Source organism: Coregonus clupeaformis, chromosome 26 (assembly GCF_020615455.1).
Source record: "Coregonus clupeaformis isolate EN_2021a chromosome 26, ASM2061545v1, whole genome shotgun sequence".
Taxonomy (NCBI): Eukaryota; Metazoa; Chordata; class Actinopteri; order Salmoniformes; family Salmonidae; genus Coregonus; species Coregonus clupeaformis.
The window spans coordinates 29,337,093-29,358,100 of NC_059217.1; the positions used below are offsets into that span (position 1 = coordinate 29,337,093).

A 21,008-nucleotide genomic window follows, 5' to 3' on the forward strand; every position below is an offset into this window, starting at 1 on the left:
TCTCATAACACTGAAGCAGCGAACTTTGTGAAGACCAATCCTTGTGTCATTCTCAAAACTTTTGATCACGACTGTAGATGTGTTAGCTGACGACATTACGAAAACAATATGCACGCTTCAATGGGGCAGAAGACCGTGAGTTGTTGTGATTCTGGATGGCCAGATAGCTACCAACAATGACAAGAAACTGCCATGTGGGGAATCGTAAGTGACTAGTTTCATCTTGCCCTTGATACCATGTCTTGTTTTGAGGTGTTTTGGCTGATTTCATGTTAAGTGCTCATTTTGCACATTTATTTGTGTCATCACACTCTCTCATCTGATTGGTCGAGTAGGCGGGCCTTCTGACTTTGTGACTGTGGTAACTAGTGACAACCTGAGGTGTCTCACTTCCTCTTCTGTCTCTGGTATCACTACCGTTGATCACAATGGGCTTGTTCGAAAAACAAACAAGTAAAAAACAAAACAATGGGCTTGTTCGATATTGCTACTGACAGTGCAGGCGACTGCCGCCTGACTGATCTACAACTAACCTTGCACCATAAATAACTACTCAGTATTATTTGTAGATCAGTCAGTCAGTCACAATTTACCGATTATACATTACTGTTTTGATCCTATCGAACACGGCCTCTGAGCTAATATGATCAATAAACGCGAAAGTAGTAGGAAACACATTTTGCAGTATCGCCACCTGCTGGAGTGGAGTGCATCATTGATCTTCTGAATCTAAAGAATCGTATTCTTTCCTTACTTTCATGGCTAACAACATGGGTGCATTTTATCACATGTTATGTAAGAAACCTACCTGGGAATACTCATTTGTATCATTATTTTATTACTTATATAACAATTGTAGTGTGACATTTTCATATATTAGTCTCAATAGATCACATTAAGAACAAAAATCAAGCAACATGATCTGTTAAGTATGATATGTGAAGTGCACTTGTATTTCCATCTTAAACTTCAGTTCAGTGCCATAAATAGATTACAACAGTTTATTCATACTGTAGCTAGTCAGCTTCAATTATAGATAGCAGATTCAAACCTGGTTCAGGTTCAAGCAGAGTTATCTACTGTATGTGAGTTATGCTCAATTTCATTCAACAATAGTCCAAAACATTTAATTTGACCATCAAACCAGGTGGATACAATATTTATTTTAATCATAATTTTGCCTCTTATTTTCTTCAATAGAGATACTTTTTCAGAGGAGATGGCTGTGGTACTGTACTTTTACTCAAATAACACAAATATTAGCACCAAAACAATGCTATGGATGTGCAGTCTTGCTTTCCAGTTCTCCTTTCGTCCTCTTGCCCTGTGTGTAATATACATTAGAAGTCACTAGGTGGCGCCCACAGACAAAGAAAACTAATCCCGCTCATGCAGCTGTGTAAAATGAAACTAAATCAAACAAGCAATCACTAGTAATATGAGGTAAAAAAACAACCATTTCTCATGCATTGTCTTGACGTTTGGCTCCTCTAGTACATACAGATAAACCACAATGAAGGTTCCCACCCTCTGCTCCTCTCCTTCACATCACACAGTTGTACAGTTCACTCCAGCTCCCAATCCAACTCTTCCACAGTAGTTTCAGTGGGCAAGCAACCCGCCCAGTGCTTCTTTGGGTCCTGACAGACAATCGTATGGTGCTTGCAGCTTACAGAGGAGATTGTCCATGGTTGGGGTGTTGTTGTTGTTATTGTTGGCCTATAGTGGTTTTCTGTCCACAGGGCTGTCTCAGTCTTTGACCAGCCGGTAAATATGGTGCTGGGCTCCATGCTCACTAGTAGACACCTCAAAGACATAGGCTATACACAGCAGGGTCTCCAGTGTGTCCCTGTTGGTGACCACCTGCAGAGAGACAGACACACATGCACAGTCATTTTACACCACTAGCTATAATACTACTATACACATCTGACACATTTCTCAAAAATATAAATTTTTAAGCACTACAAATGAGTTTTCATTATTTTGAATACAGGTGGGTCTCACCTCTCACTATGACAGAGTGGTAAAAGCGATTACACAAAAGCGAACTGTCAAAATGCATGAGCTCCTTTTGAGAACAATACTTTCACCATATCATTGTCCTATGCCTGAAAGAAGCGCTTGTTGCATAATCCATAGCATTGATACAATGTGTGTGTGTGCAGCTCATGTTTAATATGGGCTAAATCAGCCCATTGAGAACCTAATAACATGTTGCGATGTGGTCTGCTGTGTGGGTTCAATATGGTCATTGTGTCTGGACTCTAGTAAGAATGCAGTTGCCAATGGAATGGACAGTGTCTTTGAACCCTTATATTGACGACCACTTTGTTACTATGGTGGTACTCTCCTTGCTCATGTTTCCCATTCCATGCTCTCAATCTCTTCTGCTTCTGTATTGAAAGCTATTCAAGCAGCAAGCAGGTGGTTGACAAGTGAACAGTTGTCTGGCACAATATTTTAAATGGTAATTGTGTGTGTGCATGTACCTGTAGGATGGTGAAGTTCTCCAGTACACTGTTCATCATGTACTTTTCCGGCAGGTGTTTGAGCTTGTGGATGAAGTTGATCATGTATTCACATAGTGGGGACCGGTGGGTCCTGAACACATACCGCCCATTCTCAAACCGCGCATACTCCGTCTGGGGAGACACACAATGTATCCAATATATGATATGATATACTGTATGTTCAATATTTCAGGATATGGTCCTAGAGATATCACAGTGAAAATACATTATAGCCCTCATAGATGAAATTCAAGGTAATACATGTACAATGTACCTGATATATGGCATGATAGATATAACACTAAATATAGCCTATACAGTGAGGGAAAAAAGTATTCGATCCCCTGCTGATTTTGTACGTTTGCCCACTGACAAAGAAATGATTAGTCTATAATTTTAATGGTAGGTTTATTTGAACAGTGAGAGACAGAATAACAACTAAAAAATCCAGAAAAACGCATGTCAAAAATGTTATAAATTGATTTGCATTTTAATGAGGGAAATAAGTATTTGACCCCCTCTCAATCAGAAAGATTTCTGGCCCCCAGGTGTCTTTTATACAGGTAACGAGCTGAGATTATGAGCACACTCTTAAAGGGAGTGCTCCTAATCTCAGCTTGTTACCTTTATAAAAGACACCTGTCCACAGAAGCAATCAATCAATCAGATTCCAAACTCTCCACCATGGCCAAGACCAAAGATCTCTCCAAGGATGTCAGGGACAAGATTGTAGACCTACACAAGGCTGGAATGTGCTACAAGACCATCGCCAAGCAGCTTGGTGAGAAGGTGACAACAGTTGGTGCGATTATTCACAAATGGAAGAAACACAAAATAACTGTAAATCTCCCTCGGCCTGGGGCTCCATGCAAGATCTCACCTCGTGGAGTTGCAATGATCATGAGAACGGTGAGGAATCAGCCCAGAACTACACGGGAGGATCTTGTCAATGATCTCAAGGCAGCTGGGACCATAGTCACCAAGAAAACAATTGGTAACACACTACGCCGTGAAGGACTGAAATCCTGCAGCGCCCGCAAGGTCCCCCTGCTCAAAAAAGCACATATACTGGGCCGTTTGAAGTTTGCCAATGAACATCTGAATGATTCAGAGGAGAACTGGGTGAAAGTGTTGTGGTCAGATGAGACCTAAATCGAGCTCTTTGGCATCAACTCAACTCGCCGTGTTTGGAGGAGGAGGAATGCTGCCTATGACCCCAAGAACACCATCCCCACCGTCAAACATGGAGGTGGAAACATGATGCTTTGGGAGTGTTTTTCTGCTAATGGGACAGGACAACTTCACCGCATCAAAGGGACGATGGACGGGGCCATGTACCGTCAAATCTTGGGTGAGAACCTCCTTCCCTCAGCCAGGGCATTGAAAATGGGTCATGGATGGGTATTCCAGAATGACAATGACCCAAAACACACGGCCAAGGCAACAAAGGAGTGGCTCAAGAAGAAGCACATTAAGGTCCTGGAGTGGCCTAGCCAGTCTCCAGACCTTAATCCCATAGAAAATCTGTGGAGGGAGCTGAAGGTTCGAGTTGCCAAACGTCAGCCTCGAAACCTTAATGACTTGGAGAAGATCTGCAAAGAGGAGTGGAACAAAATCCCTCCTGAGATGTGTGCAAACCTGGTGGCCAACTACAAGAAATGTCTGACCTCTGTGATTGCCAACAAGGGTTTTGCCACCAAGTACTAAGTCATGTTTTGCAGAGGGGTCAAATACTTATTTCCCTCATTAAAATGCTAATCAATTTATAACATTTTTTACATGCGTTTTTCACGATTTTGTTGTTGTTATTCTGTCTCTCACTGTTCAAATAAACCTACCATCATGTCTTTGTCAGTGGGCAAACATACAAAATCAGCAGGGGATCAAATACTTTTTTCCCTCACTGTAGGTAGGCCTAATGGCTACCATAATCAAACTGATGTCACCGTTTAATGTCATGACATTATAGTAGATGGCTGGCCTGGCTTCCCCTCAATATCTGTGTGAATGTGTGTATGTGTTTGAGTGTTGTACAACACATCTCTGTAGGGAGTAGGGATAACAGTGATGCTGTAGTGGACAGGCAACACAAAACAATAGTTATGTGTCCCAAATGGCATCCTATTCCTTATATTGTGCACTACTTTTGACCAGGGCCTATAGAGCTCTGGTCAAAAGTAGTGCACTAAATGGGGAATAGGGTGCCATTTGGGACACATCCAGTGAGTCAGGGTGAGGAGGAATGTAAGTGTTGTCTTGTGATTTTTGTGATGGTCTGTTCTGGACCACAGAGCAGTGAATAGTGAGCTGAATCCATCACAACCACTGGTTGGGTTATTCATTCTCAGAGGGATAATCATCACAGTCATTGACCTCAAATGTTGACCCCGTCTATCAGTTCAACTGTCAATCATTCAAATCCCCTTACATTTCAGTACCAGGTCAACTTACCTGGTCAAATAAATCTATCAGCAGTCAAGAGTCAGTGAAGTGTGGAGAGATAGCAGGTCTAAAACATAAATGTTTATGCCACTCCTGGACTCAAAGCTTGTTAGACCATCACCTCTACAAAACCCATATCCATTTCTGTTAATGTATCTACATCGGTCTTTATCTTCATCTATGGTATGTATTTATTCGTTTTTTTAGTCTCTACTGATGGAGCAATTCTTCTGGTGACTCTCTCACCTCTACTTTCTCCACCACCTGCTTTCCGAAGGAGCAGACCTTGGTGGAGGAGGTGATGATCATGTTCTCAGAGCTCTCGTACTGACTGGACACGCCGTAGAAGAAACTGCTGTCGTCCTGCAGGTTGGCACTCAGATCAGCCTGCACAGAGAGAGAGGTACCACACAGTCAACAACAACACATCAGCTTGCAGAGAGAGAGAGAGGAACCATACAGTCAACAACAACCTACCAGACCCCCCCCCCCATCTTTTATTGAACAGATTGGACAGTAGAGGAAAGACAGGAGGATGTCGACACAGGCCACACACAACCTGTCAGTCTTACCAAGAGGATAAGGCATTGTTCAAACAACCTGCAACCTGCCAGTCTTTAAGACGAGATACATTTTTAGTTCTGGACAGTTCAATCAAAAAACTCAACAGAAACCTGTGTGTTACTTCAGTTGTTATACATCAATCTTTCTTTCAGTAATGTCAGTTTCTTCTCAGTTAATAGACTGTGCTTCAAGGAACAGAGAAACTTGTGTGTGTGTGTCTGTGTTGGCTTTCTGAAACGTGTTACCCGAGTGTGACAGCTCAACAAAGCCAGCGACTAATTCTCTGCAAAGCCAAGCAGCATCTATTGGCCTGGCCTGTATTGACTTAATTTAGGCTGCCAATCCAGCCTCTGCATTCCCAAGATGCTGTGTGTCTAGCTGTGGCGTTAGTCCCATCTGGCCCTCTCTCTTCATCAGGTGCATCCAACCTCCTGTCTGTCTGAGAAGGTAGAATCTGCCCCTAGTCACTGATACTGGGTCAGATATCTATTTATCCCTCCTAATGGTTAAGGGAATGATGGGGGTCAGGGTAATCTGATCCTATATCAGATTTTATATCGTGACGAGGCGTCATCTCTGTCATGGTAGAGGAGGACAAACAGACACAGAGGGCTTTACCTTTTCCCCTCTCAGGCCCTTGTCTCCTAATGGGCCATTAATACAGCGCTCAGCCTCTCTTCATCACCCCGCTTCTCGTCTTTATCCCTCGCTCCTGTCATTCTCTCATTTGTCTTCATCCCCGGGGCCCAGTGACCCTCCCCGAACCTGCGCTCCCCCCTTCCCTAACGGCCTGCGAGGGAATTCATCCAATTATAATCAACAGCCCACAATTGGCTGATTAGATCAGCCAGGCCAGGCTCCTGTGTAACAATTTACAAGGGCCGGCTCAAATCGGATTCTCCGGGCACTTCAAAGGCGCGAGACAATCCGTTAGGACAGGGCCACGGGCGCTGTGGGGAGCAGGCAGGGCCGGCCGGGGAGCTGGAAATTCAATCTAGAATACCATTGCTTTGGAGACGGGCCAGCAGCCTGTCACCATCGCCATGACAACCGGCCGGAGCCTCAGGACGCCCCCAAGTCATGACCCGGGTGGCTTGCTGGCTGGCTGGCCGCATCGATGGAACAGGTTTTTTATTTCTCACTTTATGAAGAAGGAAACAAGGTATAAGTCACCTCAGATATGTTGCTGTATTCCTGTTTTTTTTGCACTCAAGAGTGTGGCTGTTGAAATGTCCAGATGTTGGTTGGTTAGTTGTTTGTTTGTGTGCTTATTTGTCTGTCTGTGTGTTTTGTCATGGGTGCCATGAGGGTTGGAGAGCCCCCTCAGGACAATCAGACCCACTATAATACGATATGTTGAGGTGATGTATCTGGCACTAGCAGCAGTCATATGGGCTTGTTTTCTCCAGTCAGTCTGGGACAGCTGCATACAGTGCCTTCAGAAAGTATTCATACCCCTTGACCTTTTCCACATTTTGTTGTTCCAGCCTGAATTCAAAATGGATTAAATAGATGTTTCACTCTCACCCATCTACACACATACCCCATAATGACAAAGTGAAAACATGTTTTTAGACATTTTTGCAAATGTATCAAGGTTAATGTCCTGCTGAAAGGTGAATTTGTCTCCCAGTGTCTGTTGGAAAGCAGACTGAACCAGGATTTTGCCTGTGCTTAGCTCTATTCCGTTTCTTTTTATCCTAAAATAACTGTCACGACTTCTGCCGAGGCTGCCTCCCCTCCTTGTTCGGGCAGGTTTCGGCGTTCGTCGTCACCGGCTTACTAGCTACTGCCGATCCCATTCTCATCACTCCACTTGTCATGTCTTATCTTGTCAATCACACACACCTGGTGCTCATTCCCCTAATTAGTATGTGTATAAGTGTTCCCTCTGTTCCCCTTGTCTTTGTGAGTGATTGTTTCATTGTGAGAGCGAGTAGCTTGGTTGAGCTACTCTTCCATTTGTTATTGCCAAGGTGGAATATTTCCCTTGTGATAGTTTCGTATTGACGCTGGGTGCGTTTTATTTATGTAAACGGAATAAACTCTGGACTTCGGTGTTTTACCTCCTGCGCCTGACTCCTTCATTCACACCTCATCACAGAATCACTCACCCGCTGAATGGAGTCAGCAGGAGAAGACCGCATGCCTGGAGTTGTGGCAAGGGTCCAGGAGCATTCCTCGATGCTGGCCAGCTTGGGGGAAGCGATGGATCGGGTTCTTCAGGTAGTACAACGCCTGGAGAGGAGAGGACCCGATCTATCGAGACCAGCTGGTCAACCGGATCCAGCCACCTACACCCCAGCCCCTGGAGGGATCCAGATATCCCGGCCACCGGCGTTTGATGGGACGGCAGCGTGATGTAAGGGATTTCTGCTCCAACTAGAGTTGTATTTCTCCAGCATCAGGCCGGCACCACTGGAGCGGGAGAAGGTATCCGTCCTCGTTTCCTGCCTTTGTGGGAGAGCCCTGGAGTGGGCCAACGCGGTGTGGAACGAGGGAGGTGCCGCGTTGGAGGACTACGGGGAGTTTGCTCGCCTCTTTCGGGCCGTTTCCGATCACCCGCCTGAGGGTCGAGAGACGGGCGAACAACTGGTCCATCTGAGGCAGGGGACGAGGACCGCACAGGACTACGCGCTGGAGTTCCGGACGCTGGCAGCGGGGTCCGGGTGGAACGAGCGGGCCCTGATCGACCATTTCCGGTGCCACCTAAGGGAGGACGTCCGACGGGAGCTAGCCTGCCGTGTTGTCATGCTATCGTTCTCCCAACTGGTGGACATGGCCATCCGGCTGGACAATCTGCTAGGGGTCTGCCCGTTCCCACTCCGGACGACTCTGACCCTGTGCAGATGGAGCTGGGGGGAGCCACCGGTCGAGAGAGCGCAGGAGGACAGCGACAGTTCCACTCTGGTGGCACAAAGGGACAATCCACCTCACATCGCAGTCAACGTTCCTTTGGGTCTGGAGGCGGTAGGCAGGGCACTCACGCATCACCCCAGGTAATGAACACCCAAAATTGTTCAGAGCCCTTTGCGGCGCACTGTACCTTATCTATCTCCTTTCCCGATCACCTGGTAGTTTCCCAGTGTAAGGCGCTAGTCGATTCAGGCGCAGCTGGGAACTTTATGGACAGGGCATTTGCACGCCGTCAAGGCATTTCATTGGTTCCCCTATCCATTCCACTCCCCATCAGAGCACTTGATAGTCGACCATTAGTGTCCGGGTTGGTAAAGGAGGTTATTGTACCAGTCACCATGATTACATAGGAGACGCATGTTGAGCAGATCACTTTTTTGATTATTGAGTCTCCTGCTTACCCTGTAGTCTTAGGTATTCCGTGGTTAGCCCTTCACAACCCCACTTTTTCATGGTCGCAGAGGGTTCTTACGGGGTGGTCGCTTGAGTGTCCAGGTAGGTGTCTAGGTGTTTCCGTTGGTGCGACCATGGTGTAAAGTCCAGACAGTACCCCCACAGTGCGCATTCCCCCCGAATACCATGATCTGGCGTTCGCGTTTTCCAAGACGCAAGCGACTAAATTACCACCTCATCGGTAGGGGGATTGCGCGATAAACCTTCGGGTAGACGCTGTACCTCCCAGGAGTCATGTGTATCCCCTGTCGCAGGCTGAAATGGAGGCTATGGAAACATACGTCACCGAGTCCCTGCGCCAGGGGTATATACGTCCCTCCACTTCACCTGCTTCCTCAAGTTTCTTCTTTGTGAAGAAGAAAGATGGCGGTTTACGCCTGTGCATTGATTATCGACCACTGAATAAGGTGACTGTACGATTTAGTTATCCTCTTCCCCTCATTCCTTCAGTGATTGAGTCAATGCATGGGCCCGTTTTTTCACCAAATTAGACCTCAGGAGTGCCTACAACCTGGTGCGTATTCGGGAAGGGGATGAGTGGAAAACCGCATTCAGAACAACCTCGGGGCATTATGAATACCTGGTGATGCCCTACGGTTTGATGAATGCTCCATCTGTTTTCCAGTCCTTTGTGAACAAGGTGTTTCGGGACATGCTTGGTCGCGGTGTGGTGGTCTACATCGATGACATCCTGGTGTATTCCGCTACGCGCGCCGAGCATGTGTCCCTGGTTTGCAAGGTACTGGTCCGACTGCTGGAGAATGATCTTTATGCCAAGGCAGAGAAGTGTGAGTTTTTCCAGCAGTCAATCTCCTTCCTCAGATACCGCATTACTACCACAGGTGTGGAGATGGAGGGAGATCACATTTCAGCCGTGCGTAATTGGCCGACTCCAACCACGGTGAAGGAGGTGCAGCGCTTCCTTGGCTTTGCCAACTACTATCTGAGGTTTATTCGGGGCTTTGGCAAGGTCGCAGCTCCCATTACCTCCTTGTTGAAGGGTGGGCCGTCCCGGCTCCGCTGGTCTGCTGAGGCTGATTTGGCCTTCAGTAGATTGCGGGGTCTGTTCACCTCAGCCCCGGTACTGGCTCACCCCAATCCATCACTACCGTTCATAGTGGAGGTGGATGCGTCCGAGGTAGGGATTGGCGCTGTCTTATCCCAATGCTCGGGCACGCCACCTAAGCTCCGCCCCTGTGCCTTCTTTTCGAAGAAGCTCAGCTCGGCGGAGTAGAACTACGGCGTTGGTGATCGGGAGCTGCTGGCTGTTGTCCGAGCTTTGACGGTGTGGAGGCATTGGCTCGAAGGGGTGAAACACCCTTTCCTCGTCTGGACAGACCACCGTAACCTGGAGTACATTCAGGCAGCGAGGAGGCTGAATACTCTCCAGGCCAGGTGGGCCCTCTTCTTCACCCGGTTTGATTTCACACTTTCATACATTCCAGGTACGAAGAACGTGAAGGCAGACGCACTGTCTCAGCTGTATGACACAGAGACAACACCACCATACTCCCGGCCTCATGCATTGTGGCGCCGGTAGTATGGGCGATGGACGCGGATATAGCGCAGGCATTACGCACAGATCCATCTCCACTGCAGTGTCCAGCTGGGCTGCAGTACGTGCCTGCGCTTATCCGTGATCGTCTGATCTACTGGGCACACACGACACCCTCCTCTGGTCATCCAGGTATCGGTCGTACAATGCGCTGCCTGACCGAGAAGTACTGGTGGCCTACCTTGGCTAAGGACGTGAGGGTGTATGTTTCCTCCTGCTCAGTGTGTGCCCAGAGTAAGGCACCTAGGCACCTCCCAGCGGGTAAGCTACAACCTTTACCAGTTCTACAATGACCATGGTCTCACCTTAGTATTGATTTTCTTACTGATCTTCCCCTCTCCCAAGATAACACCACTATCCTGGTCGTTGTGGATCGCTTTTCGAAGTCCTGCCGCCTCCTTCCTCTGCCCGGTCTCCCCACGGCCCTACAAACTGCGGAGGCTCTGTTTACTCACGTCTTCCGGTACTACGGGGTACCAGAGGATATAGTGTCCAACCGAGGTCCCCAGTTCACGTCTAGGGTCTGGAAGGCGTTCATGGAACGTCTGGGGGTCTCGGTCAGCCTGACCTCTGGATTTCACCCCGAGAGTAATGGGCAGGTGGAGAGGGTGAATCAAGATGTGGGTAGGTTCCTGCGGACCTACTGTGAGGACCGGCCGGGGGAGTGGTTGGTGTTCCTGCCATGGGCAGAATACGCTCAGAACTCTCTCTGCCACTCCTAACCTAACACCCTTCCAATGTGTTTTGGGTTACCAACCGGTCCTGGTACCGTGGCACCAGAGCCGGACCGAGGCTCCTGCGGTGGATGACTGGTTTCGGCGCGGAGGAGACTTGGGACGCTGCCCACGTTCGCCTCCAGCGCGCCGTGCGTCGTCAGAAGGCGAACGCTGACCGCCACCGCAGGGAGGCCCCGGTTCAGGTCTGGCTCTCGACCTGGAATCTACCCCTCCGCCTGCCCTGCCAGAAGCTGAGCCCGCGGTTTGTGGGTCCGTTTAAAGTCCTGAGGAGGATAAACGAGGTTACATACAGGTTGTTACTCCCCCCTGATTACCGTATTAACCTCTCGTTTCATGTGTCTCTCCTCAGGCCGGTGGTAGCTGGTCCGCTCCAGGAGTCTGAGGTGCGGGAGGTTCCTCCACCTCCTCTGGACATCGAGGGGGCCCCGGCATACTCAGTCCGTTACTGGATTCGAGGCGTCGGGTGGGGGGCCTTCAGTATCTCGTGGAGTGGGAGGGGTACGGTCCGGAGGAATGGTGCTGGGTCTCAAGGAGGGACATCCTCGATCCCTCCCTGTTGAGGGATTTCCACCGTTGCCATCCGACTCGCCCTGCTCCGCGTCCTACTGCCGATTCAATTCTCATCACTCCACTTGTCATGTCTTGTCTTGTCAATCACACACACCTGGTGCTCATTCCCCTAATTAGTATGTATATAAGTGTTCCCTCGGTTCCCCTTGTCTTTGTGAGTGATTGTTTCATTGTGAGAGCGAGTAGCTCGGTTGAGCTACTCTTCCATTTGTTATTGCCAAGGTGGAATATTTCCCTTGTGATAGTTTCGTATTGACGCTGGGTGCGTTTTATTTATGTAAACGGAATAAACTCTGGACTTCGGTGTTTTACCTCCTGCGCCTGACTCCTTCATTCACACCTCATCACAAACTCCCTAGTCCTTGCCGATGACAAGCATACCCATAACATGATGCAGCCACCACCATGCTTGAAAATGTGAAGATTTTCCCCAAACATAAAGCTTTGTATTCAGGACAAAATGTTAATTTCTTTCCCACATTTTTTGCAGTATTACTTCAGTGCCTTATTGCAAACAGGATGCATGTTTTGGAATATTTGTAATCTGTACAGGCTTCCTTCTTTTCACTGTCATTTATGTTAGTATTGTGGAGTAACTACAATGTTGTTGATCCATGTTCAGTTTTCTCCTATCACAGCCATTAAACTCTAACTGTTTTAAAGTCGCCATTGGCCTCATGGTGAAATCCCTGAGCGGTTTCCTTCCTCTCCGGCAACTGAGTTAGGAAGGATGCCTGTATCTTTGTAGTGACTGGGTAAATTGATACACCATCCAAAGTGTAATTAACTTCACCATGCTCAAAGGGATATTTAATGCCTGCTTCTTTTTATTTTTACCCATCTACCAATAGGTGCCCTTCTTTGCGACGCATTGGTCTTTGTGGTTGAATCTGTGTTTGAAATGCACTGCTCGACTGAGGAACCTTACAGATCATTGTCTGTGTGGAGTATAGACATGAGGTAGTCATTCAAAAATAATGTTAAACACTATTATTGCGCCCATATAACTTATGTGACTTGTTAAGCACATTTTTACTCCTGCACTTATTTAGGCTTGCCATAACAAAGGGGTTGAATACTTATTGACTCTAGATATTTCAGCTTTTCATTTGTAATACATTTCTAAGAATTTCTAAAAACATAATTCCACTTTTATATTATGAGGTATTGTGTGTAGGCCAGTGACACAAAATCTCAATGTAATCCATTTTAAATTCAGGCTGTAACACAACAAAATGGGGAAAAAGTAAAGGGGTGTACTTTCTGAAGGTACTGTATGTCATGGGTGCTTGAGTCAATCAGAGCTCTGACATGAATTAAGAGGGTGCCTTATTGATGAATGGCTTGTTGGACACAATGGGTTTCTGTCACTCACCAATGTCTTTTATCTCTCTACAATAAATAACACTTCACATAGGAGCATGTGAGGGTGACTAACACCTCATGTACAAGCCAACTAGGGGGAGAGATCATAATGGAATGTAGAGCTGGGATGTAAAGGTGTGACTGGAAACATGATAATCAAGCTCTGAAAATCTCCATTCTATAGAATATAGCGTGTATAAGTAGTGTTTCTGAAGTAAGTTATGCACATGGCAAAGAGGTGGTCAGAGGAGATGGACGAAATGGACCCTGCTCACCCCTCCCCCCTCTCTCTCTTTCTCTCGCTCTTCCCCTATTTCTCCTTTCCACTTATTTCCTTTTCTAATTACCCCTGCATCCCAGCTCCTTGTAACACATCCCTCTGCTTTCTCTCCCCCCTCTCTCTCTTCCTGCCCCCCCCCCCCCCTCCTCTGTCCCCCCCCCCTCCTTTTTCTCCTTTACACCCACTCTCTCTTAGGGGGATCTATAAATAAGTGGATGCGTGTGGGGTGGGTTCAGCCTAATAGCGAGGGGACAGGTGCCCAGGCTCAGATTTCCCCAGTGAAAGAGAAGCCCTGCCACTCTCACACCCAAGGCTGCCGTCACACACACACACACACACGCACGCACGCTACAATGTGCCCTCTACCCACTGGCAGAAAACAGCCAGGTCTTAATCAATTACTTTTCATTTGTTTCAAACTGAAATTGTTACTACTAAATTCCTTTAGCTCCAGTGCTAAAGATATCCCAACACCTAACACATTTAACAACTGAGGAGAGCGCTACAAAAACCTTTACCATACCAAATACTCTCTCAGTTCCCCTTTTGTGCTTCGACTGATTCTTTGTTTGGACTCCCTTTCCATTATTCTATTCAGAAAGCAGAGACTCACCCACACACAAACAAACAAACACACACACACACACTACAATGTGCCCTCAAACACACACCTCTGCTTTGTTTCTGCCTGGACTCACCCAGAACTTGACGAGAAAGAAAGTGTCTGGCGGCCCCTTCTCAAACAGCTCCTTCAGCCCTCCCTTCTTCTCAGGGAACTTGTCGTAGATCTGCCGGATGTCCACTGCCTCCAGGTAAGGGTCACTGAAGGTGGGGTTGGACTGACCGATGTGCACAAACAGGTGCTTGTTAAACTGGAAAACAAAGAGGAGAGGGAGAGAGAGATGTTGATTACTATCAGAGCACTGATTCAGTTCATGGTCAAGATGCAGTCATGGTGTGAGGATATTAACATTACAGCTTTAGGGAAAGGGTTGGATGAAAAGGAACAGATATTGTTTTTCTTTATGTCTCAAACTTTTACATTGATGAGAACTGAAATGTTGATTATACATGTACAGTGTCCCTATCAACTAAGTGAGATTAATATGAATGTGGAGGCTTATTAGGCAGGGCGAGGGGCTACTAAATTACTACTCACGGTCTCTTGGTCCTGAGGCTGCTCCAGGAAGGCGGAGAACTCCAGCATGCGGAGCTTAGAGCTGGCGATACTCCGCCCCTGCCACGGGGGGGCGCCCGGCGACATTGAAAGGCCTGCCATGCTCTCATAGCCTGAAGAAGAGGGGGGGCGGGGAGTAACAAAATATACCATAGGTTTGAAAAATGTTGTTGCATACTGTCAGTTTCTCTGAGCTTTGTTGGAGCTCTTCATCACTTACGGACCATGACAACGTCTGTCGACACATGGGGACGTGAAGGGAAGCTGAGAAAACCCACCTGTTATGGGGAGTGGGCCGGACGACTGCATGGCGTAACTCTGCTGGGAAAAGGGCTTAATGCTGGAGAGACAAGACAGGCAGAAGACACATTACACCCTTACCCTCCTGACCCCTTGCACACACACACCTAATTGGACCGGCAGACCCTTAAACACACTGGGGGCTCGGCTTCATTAACGAAAGTGCTGTTTAAATAAACAGTTTCTCTGTCACATTCAGTTTTGACAGATTGTGATTTCCATTTATTCAGTGGCAGTAGGCCTATGCCTTTTTACTGTCAGTCAGGCAGGCAGGCAGGCAGGCAGGCAGGCAGGCAGGGAGGCAGGGAGGCAGGGAGGCAGGCAGGCAGGCAGGCAGGCAGGCAGGCAGGCAGGCAGGCAGGCAGGCAGGCAGGCAGACAGACAGACAGACAGGCAGACAGACAGACAGGCAGGCAGGCAGACAGACAGGCAGGCAGACAGACAGACAGACTCGCATGCACGCATAGGGCTGTGGCGATCAGGACATTTTGTCAGCTGGTTATTGTCATGCAAATGCTGCCGGTCTCACGGTATTTGACTGTTAATTAATATAAACATGTTTTGAATTTCCAGGCCTCCACACATACAAGCTGCTGATGCGCGCCTTTGGAACATCTACATTTAAAAGTCGAATAAATACATTTAATATACACCAACACAACAAATCCATTATTTATTTTAGACAGGTGTAAAGAAACATTATGATATGAAGAAAATGTATTTCAGAAGAACAGAATGAGTCGGTCTACTTACTGTATTATATGCTATCTGATTATGCGCCAGGCTGTAGACTAGTTCATTTAGCAGACCAGATATGCTTATAAGTCCTGTGCCATTATTTTATATTATATGATTTTATAGTAAGAAGAATGTAATTTAACTTATCTGAATAAAATACAAACAATATTTTTCCCATTCCAGAGCAAGTGCGCATATGAAGTGGCTATGTTGAGTGTAAAAGCAACCATTTGAAACAGGTCCTATACGCTAGATTTAGAGTTATTTGGCAACTTCAGTTGTGAATGATACAAACCTTAGAATGTCTTAGAAATCAAAACATTTATGGGCTGCATGATGCGACTATAGGATATTGATGACTGGAAAAAGTCGCAAAAAAAGCTTGCCTCAGGCTGCACACACTGTTCTCTCATCAAGTGATCATATTTTCACCCATCAGACTATTCTCAATGTAATCTTTACTAATATATACAATTTAGAATGACCATTAACATATGGGCAGGAACAGGGGCAGGGAAAAAAAAGACATGTCATCCGTATGCACTCGAATAGCGAATGGAGGCAGCTTTCCCAGGGTTCGTTTTTCAATCATGCTGGGTAGGCTACTCCAGTTGTATAGCAGAGCATGTGCTTAATATTAGCTGAGAAATAAATATAGTAGCAGCTGGGATCCTCCCCTTTTTAGTGGCAACCATCAAAACTCTGCTTTCACATAGGATTGCATATAGAACTGTCTGGACTTATGCCACCTGGACTGATGTCACGTGTACTCCTGCTCCCCCCCTCCGGCGCTCGATGTCGCCGGTCTACTAACCACCGGTCCTGGCAACCCATAATTATGCACACCTGGCAACCATCATTACGCACACCTGCGCAACATCATTAGGCACACCTGGACTTCATCACTTCCCTGATTACTCCCCCTTTATCTAGCGCTTCGTTGTTATCACCCATCAGGCAGTATTGTTCATGTTCAGACGCTACCCTTGTTTGTGTATTCACTCGATGTTCTAACATATTAAACTCACCGACTGCACCTGCTTCCTGACTCCCTGCGTCTTCGTTACAGCTTATAAGAACACCTATTTCACTCCACGCATCAACCACTTTTTGAGGGCTTGCAGCCTCTCGCTGCATGACAGCTGACATTCCGCCCAATTTGGCCAAACTATGTATGCCATGGGTTCTCCAACCCTGTTCCTGTAGTTACCCAATGTTTAATTTGGGAAACCAAGTGAAATCTGTTTGGGAACATTAGTAAAATGTTTTCACAATGAAACATATTTAATTAAACTGTTGACATTTACATTTTAGTCATTTAGCAGATGCTCTTATCCAGAGCGACTTACAGTTAGTGAGTGCATATTTTTTTTGTTGTTGTCTTTTTTTAGTAGTTATTTGTAATTTTCATTTTTATTTTATTTTATTTATTTATACTGGCCCCCCGTGGGAAACGAACCCACAACCCTGGCGTTGCAAACACCATGCTCTACCAACTGAGCTACATCCCTGCCGGCCATTCCCTCCCCTACCCTGGACGACGCTGGGCCAATTGTGCGCCGCCCCATGGGTCTCCCGGTTGCGGCCGGCTACGACAGAGCCTGGATACGAACCAGGATCTCTAGTGGCACAGCTAGCACTGCGATGCAGTGCCTTAGACCACTGCGCCCCTCTCTCGGCGCTCTTGAGAAAGGAATGAAGGAGAGAGAGGAGGAGATGGAAAGGCACAGTGGTGAGATATTCTGTAGCTAAAGGTAATGTGTCAGCCTATTCATTATGAAAATATAAAACATGCCCTATTACTAGGCTATTCAAAATCAAATTCACTATAACTGTAGGCTAACTCTGTAAGCCGCCCTGCACAATCAATGAACCAACCGCATCGCCTAATAAGCCATTTAGCAGACGCTTTTATCCAAAGCGACTTACAGTCATGTGTGCATACATTTTCACGTATGGGTGGTCCTGGGAATCGAATCCACTACCCTGGCATTACAAGCGCCATGCTCTACCAATTGAGCTACAGAGGACCTAGGGCTATACGTTCTCTCCCAGACTCTACAGAAAGTTAGGAGCGTAGCATAAGGTAAACAGTATATCCAGTATGCATAATAATACAGTTCACACTCAAAGGTGATTACTAGAATTGTTAAAATTTTGGAGTATAGGCTAGACCAATTATGTACCAAAGACATCTTAAATATTTGTATTTTATTTTTTATTTTCCTGCCGTGCGTAATATGCGGTAATTCTGGGGTTTTTTGGGGACTTGGCCTCATATATTGGCTTATGCATATGCATAAGGGAGTTTTGAATGAATCATCACCTTAGAAAGAGCTGTTCATTTTGTTGTTTGGCTTTGAAACAACATCCACAAGGACCATGTTTTCCACTCAGTTTCAACCTGTTGTTGAACTTCTTTCTTCAAATTGATCGATCACAGTGAGGTGAGTTTTAAAAGCGCATACTGTTTTGATGATAAGTGTTTGATGTGATTTTGCATTGATGTCGGAGTGGTTAGAGGGACAACAGAGCGCTGAGTACCAGGCCATTAGTGACCTGGTGTTGGATACTACCAACGCATGTCCAGAGTGCATAAGAGGAGATTACCGTGACTCAACGGTCACGTGGAATTTGACTGCGGTCATGACGCATGACTGCCGGTGTTGCAGTAATACGGTCACCGCAACAGCCCTACGCACACACACAGACACACACACACATGGTTGTAACTTACTCTTCAGGACCCCCAGGCTGTCCTGGAAGACCGCCATGCCAAAACTGGAGAAAAGAAAACATGGAAACACATTTTATTACATACACTCTCAATGACACCACCTCTCCTTCTACTGTATATGTATCCCCCAGTGTTGCACAAGGACAGGGTGTGTGTGTGCGTGTCTGTCTCTGTCTGTCTGCAAACACTACTCACTCCACCAGCAGTGGGGTACGGCGGCCTGGACAGCCCCTGCAGAGCCATCTTGTTCTGGAAGGCGGTAGCGGAGATGGTGGCCATACTCTGGAGGGCCTTGTCTTTGGCAGCCTGGTCCTACAGACACACACAGCAAGGCCCATGGGTCAGACATGCTCTCCATTATAGTCAGCACCCTGTGGGAATACTAGCCCCGTTATGTCATTTGTTGGGTGGGAAATGAGGGGTGAAAGCCAGGTTGATCATCCGGCGCTGGGCTGGGAGGCTGGGTGATATTGCAGTCAAGATCCCTGAGGTCGAGAGTAAGGTTTATTGCCTTGGCAGAGGCCGGGGGGTGTTGACAAGTGGCCTATGTCTCTGCTAGAGGTCACAGTGGGAACTGGGCTGGGCATGTCAGAGGGCTAGCTCTATGCTAATGGTAACGATCAAGCTAGTCTGCGGCTAAATGCTAACGGTAAGCAGGTGACATGGTGGCTACCAGAAACAGCAGTCATTCCTGTCTATGGTATAGCGTTATTGTTCTGTTGTGCGTGTGTCCATCATGTCGACATCATGCAGTTTCCAACTCATCAGGGACTACAAACACTCTCAGCCACTTAATGCTAGGCCACACGGCACAATCTTGTTCCCAGAACCGGCTGACACAAGGGCATAGCTGAAATAAGGGGAGTACATTTGGTAGTGTTCTCAGTTACAAGAAAGATGTATTTAAAAAGGCCTGTCAGAGGCTGCCTTGTGACCAATGCTGGGCCCTGCCAGCTGTGGCTCAGTGGCCACCGTCCAAGGTGACTGAGAGCTGTGTTGTCTTGTGTGTGTGTGTGTGTGTGTTTGCGTGCGTGCGTGTCTGCGGTAAGAAACGTAAACTAAGAAAGTGCTGGGGACGGTAAGTGTTAGGAAGCTTTCACCCACCAAACATAAACACTTTTATTGAGATACTTACCAAATGAAATGCCTGGAAGGAACAATACAAAAATTAATTTATCTCCTGACAAATGCATTTGTTCATATCGTGCAGAGCAAGCCTCAGGCCAGGAATGCTGGAGCGTATCCACATTTACTGTGGTCATTTGTAGATATGCATCATAGGACTAAGCATTCCATATAACACCCACACAAATGAAGGGGGTGCTATTAAATATAACCCACTCTCTTTTTCTCATTGTTTTGTCTCTCCATATTGTTTGTACTGAAATGTAGGAATGGGAATCCATTAGAATTCCATATCGAATTCATGGATATCAAGGCCATAGTACAGTATATTGAGTCATTTTTTCATGGAATCAAACCTAAAAATGAGAAGAGAATAACATGTTGAGAAGGTACATGAAGACCATAGGAAGCTTTCCTGATGATCTGAGCTCTGTGGCTTTAGAACAACATCATGGCTACAGCCAAGCAGCACCACAGCCTCCCCAACAACACACCAACTTCCCACTTTAAAACAGGTGTCTTCAACCTTTTCTTGCCCAGGAGCCCCCGCCCAGACAACCCGGTGACCCAAGGACCCCCATCATATGATAGCAAATAAAATAAGAAAAAAACACATATTGTCTTATCATCAGGTGAATGGCAAGGAGAAGTAATCAACATTTTAAAATGAATAGATTTGGTAGTTTTTTATTATTCTTTTGACCTCCCACATTATAATTGGAAGAGGAAGTGTAAACTCTAACATATCCAATTAGATAGAAAGGTAACTCCAAACACATTTTAGCTAATAGCAGCTGTTTAGCTGGTTAAACAAAGGTTAGCCATGTGTTGGTAAAAAATGTATTAAGTCAAGAAAGCTTAGCAGCAGCGCTGCTAAGCGGGTAGCGGTACTTTTTCAAAGCCTATGTTAGATACTCCAGTGAGTGTAATTAGCGGCAATGAGTGTAATTTGCTCAATATTAGGAGTTGAGAAATAAAGTTGACATCATTAGAAATTCTCCTCTTTTCTACTGTAGGTATGTAATTCAAAATTCCTTTATTCTGTTGTTGCTAGCTATATTCTGTTGTTGCTAGCGATATTTTTATAAATACCCCTACCTTAAAAACATCAGCCAGCAGCACGCTACTCCAAATGACCTGCATAGCTAGTGCTGTAGCAGTCACAATTGGAATGGGTAGAATGGTAGACATTGACATTCCCATTGAAAGCAAGGTCCCTGCTGTACCATGGTATGTGGCATGGCAGACATTGGTGAGGAGGATTGGAATTTGGATTACTTGTGTTCTAAAAGGTCGAATTGCTCCGTTATATTGGTGGATCCATGTAAATCTTCCAGAATTTGAATGTTTGATTTCTTTTTCTACCCATTCCATTGCTATGGTAGTAGCCCTTCGAGCCAACCCACAATGCAGTGCACAGTTTCAAGATTCATAAAGGGGGAGACTCACGTAGCGTACCTTCAGCTTCACCTGGATCTCCCGGGCCTTCCGTCGTGCTAGCACCTGGATGTGACTGGACACCTGGAGAAGAGAGAG

General features: G+C 46.4%; 1 protein-coding gene across 6 annotated transcripts in view; it reads right to left on the bottom strand.

Moving 5' to 3' along the window:
• Window positions 1-987: 987 nt before the first annotated feature.
• LOC121540610 (transcriptional enhancer factor TEF-3-like) overlaps window positions 988-21,008 on the bottom strand; it is a 46,113-nt gene continuing 26,092 nt past the window's right edge. For 3 of the 6 annotated variants that reach the window (XM_041849613.1, XM_041849619.1, XM_041849615.1), the window contains 9 exons: window positions 20,922-20,993; window positions 18,543-18,659; window positions 18,348-18,391; window positions 14,851-14,912; window positions 14,555-14,685; window positions 14,094-14,267; window positions 5,202-5,342; window positions 2,493-2,645; window positions 988-1,863 (listed from right to left, as the gene is read on the bottom strand). In XM_041849613.1, the coding sequence (XP_041705547.1) occupies window positions 1,750-1,863; window positions 2,493-2,645; window positions 5,202-5,342; window positions 14,094-14,267; window positions 14,555-14,685; window positions 14,851-14,912; window positions 18,348-18,391; window positions 18,543-18,659; window positions 20,922-20,993 (1,008 nt within the window). In that variant the 3' untranslated portion in view covers window positions 988-1,749. Of the gene's footprint in view, window positions 1,864-2,492; window positions 2,646-5,201; window positions 5,343-14,093; window positions 14,268-14,554; window positions 14,686-14,850; window positions 14,913-18,347; window positions 18,392-18,542; window positions 18,660-19,482; window positions 19,495-20,921; window positions 20,994-21,008 lie in introns of all 6 variants that reach the window. The other 3 variants (XM_041849617.1, XM_041849614.2, XM_041849616.2) reach the window with 2 other exon arrangements.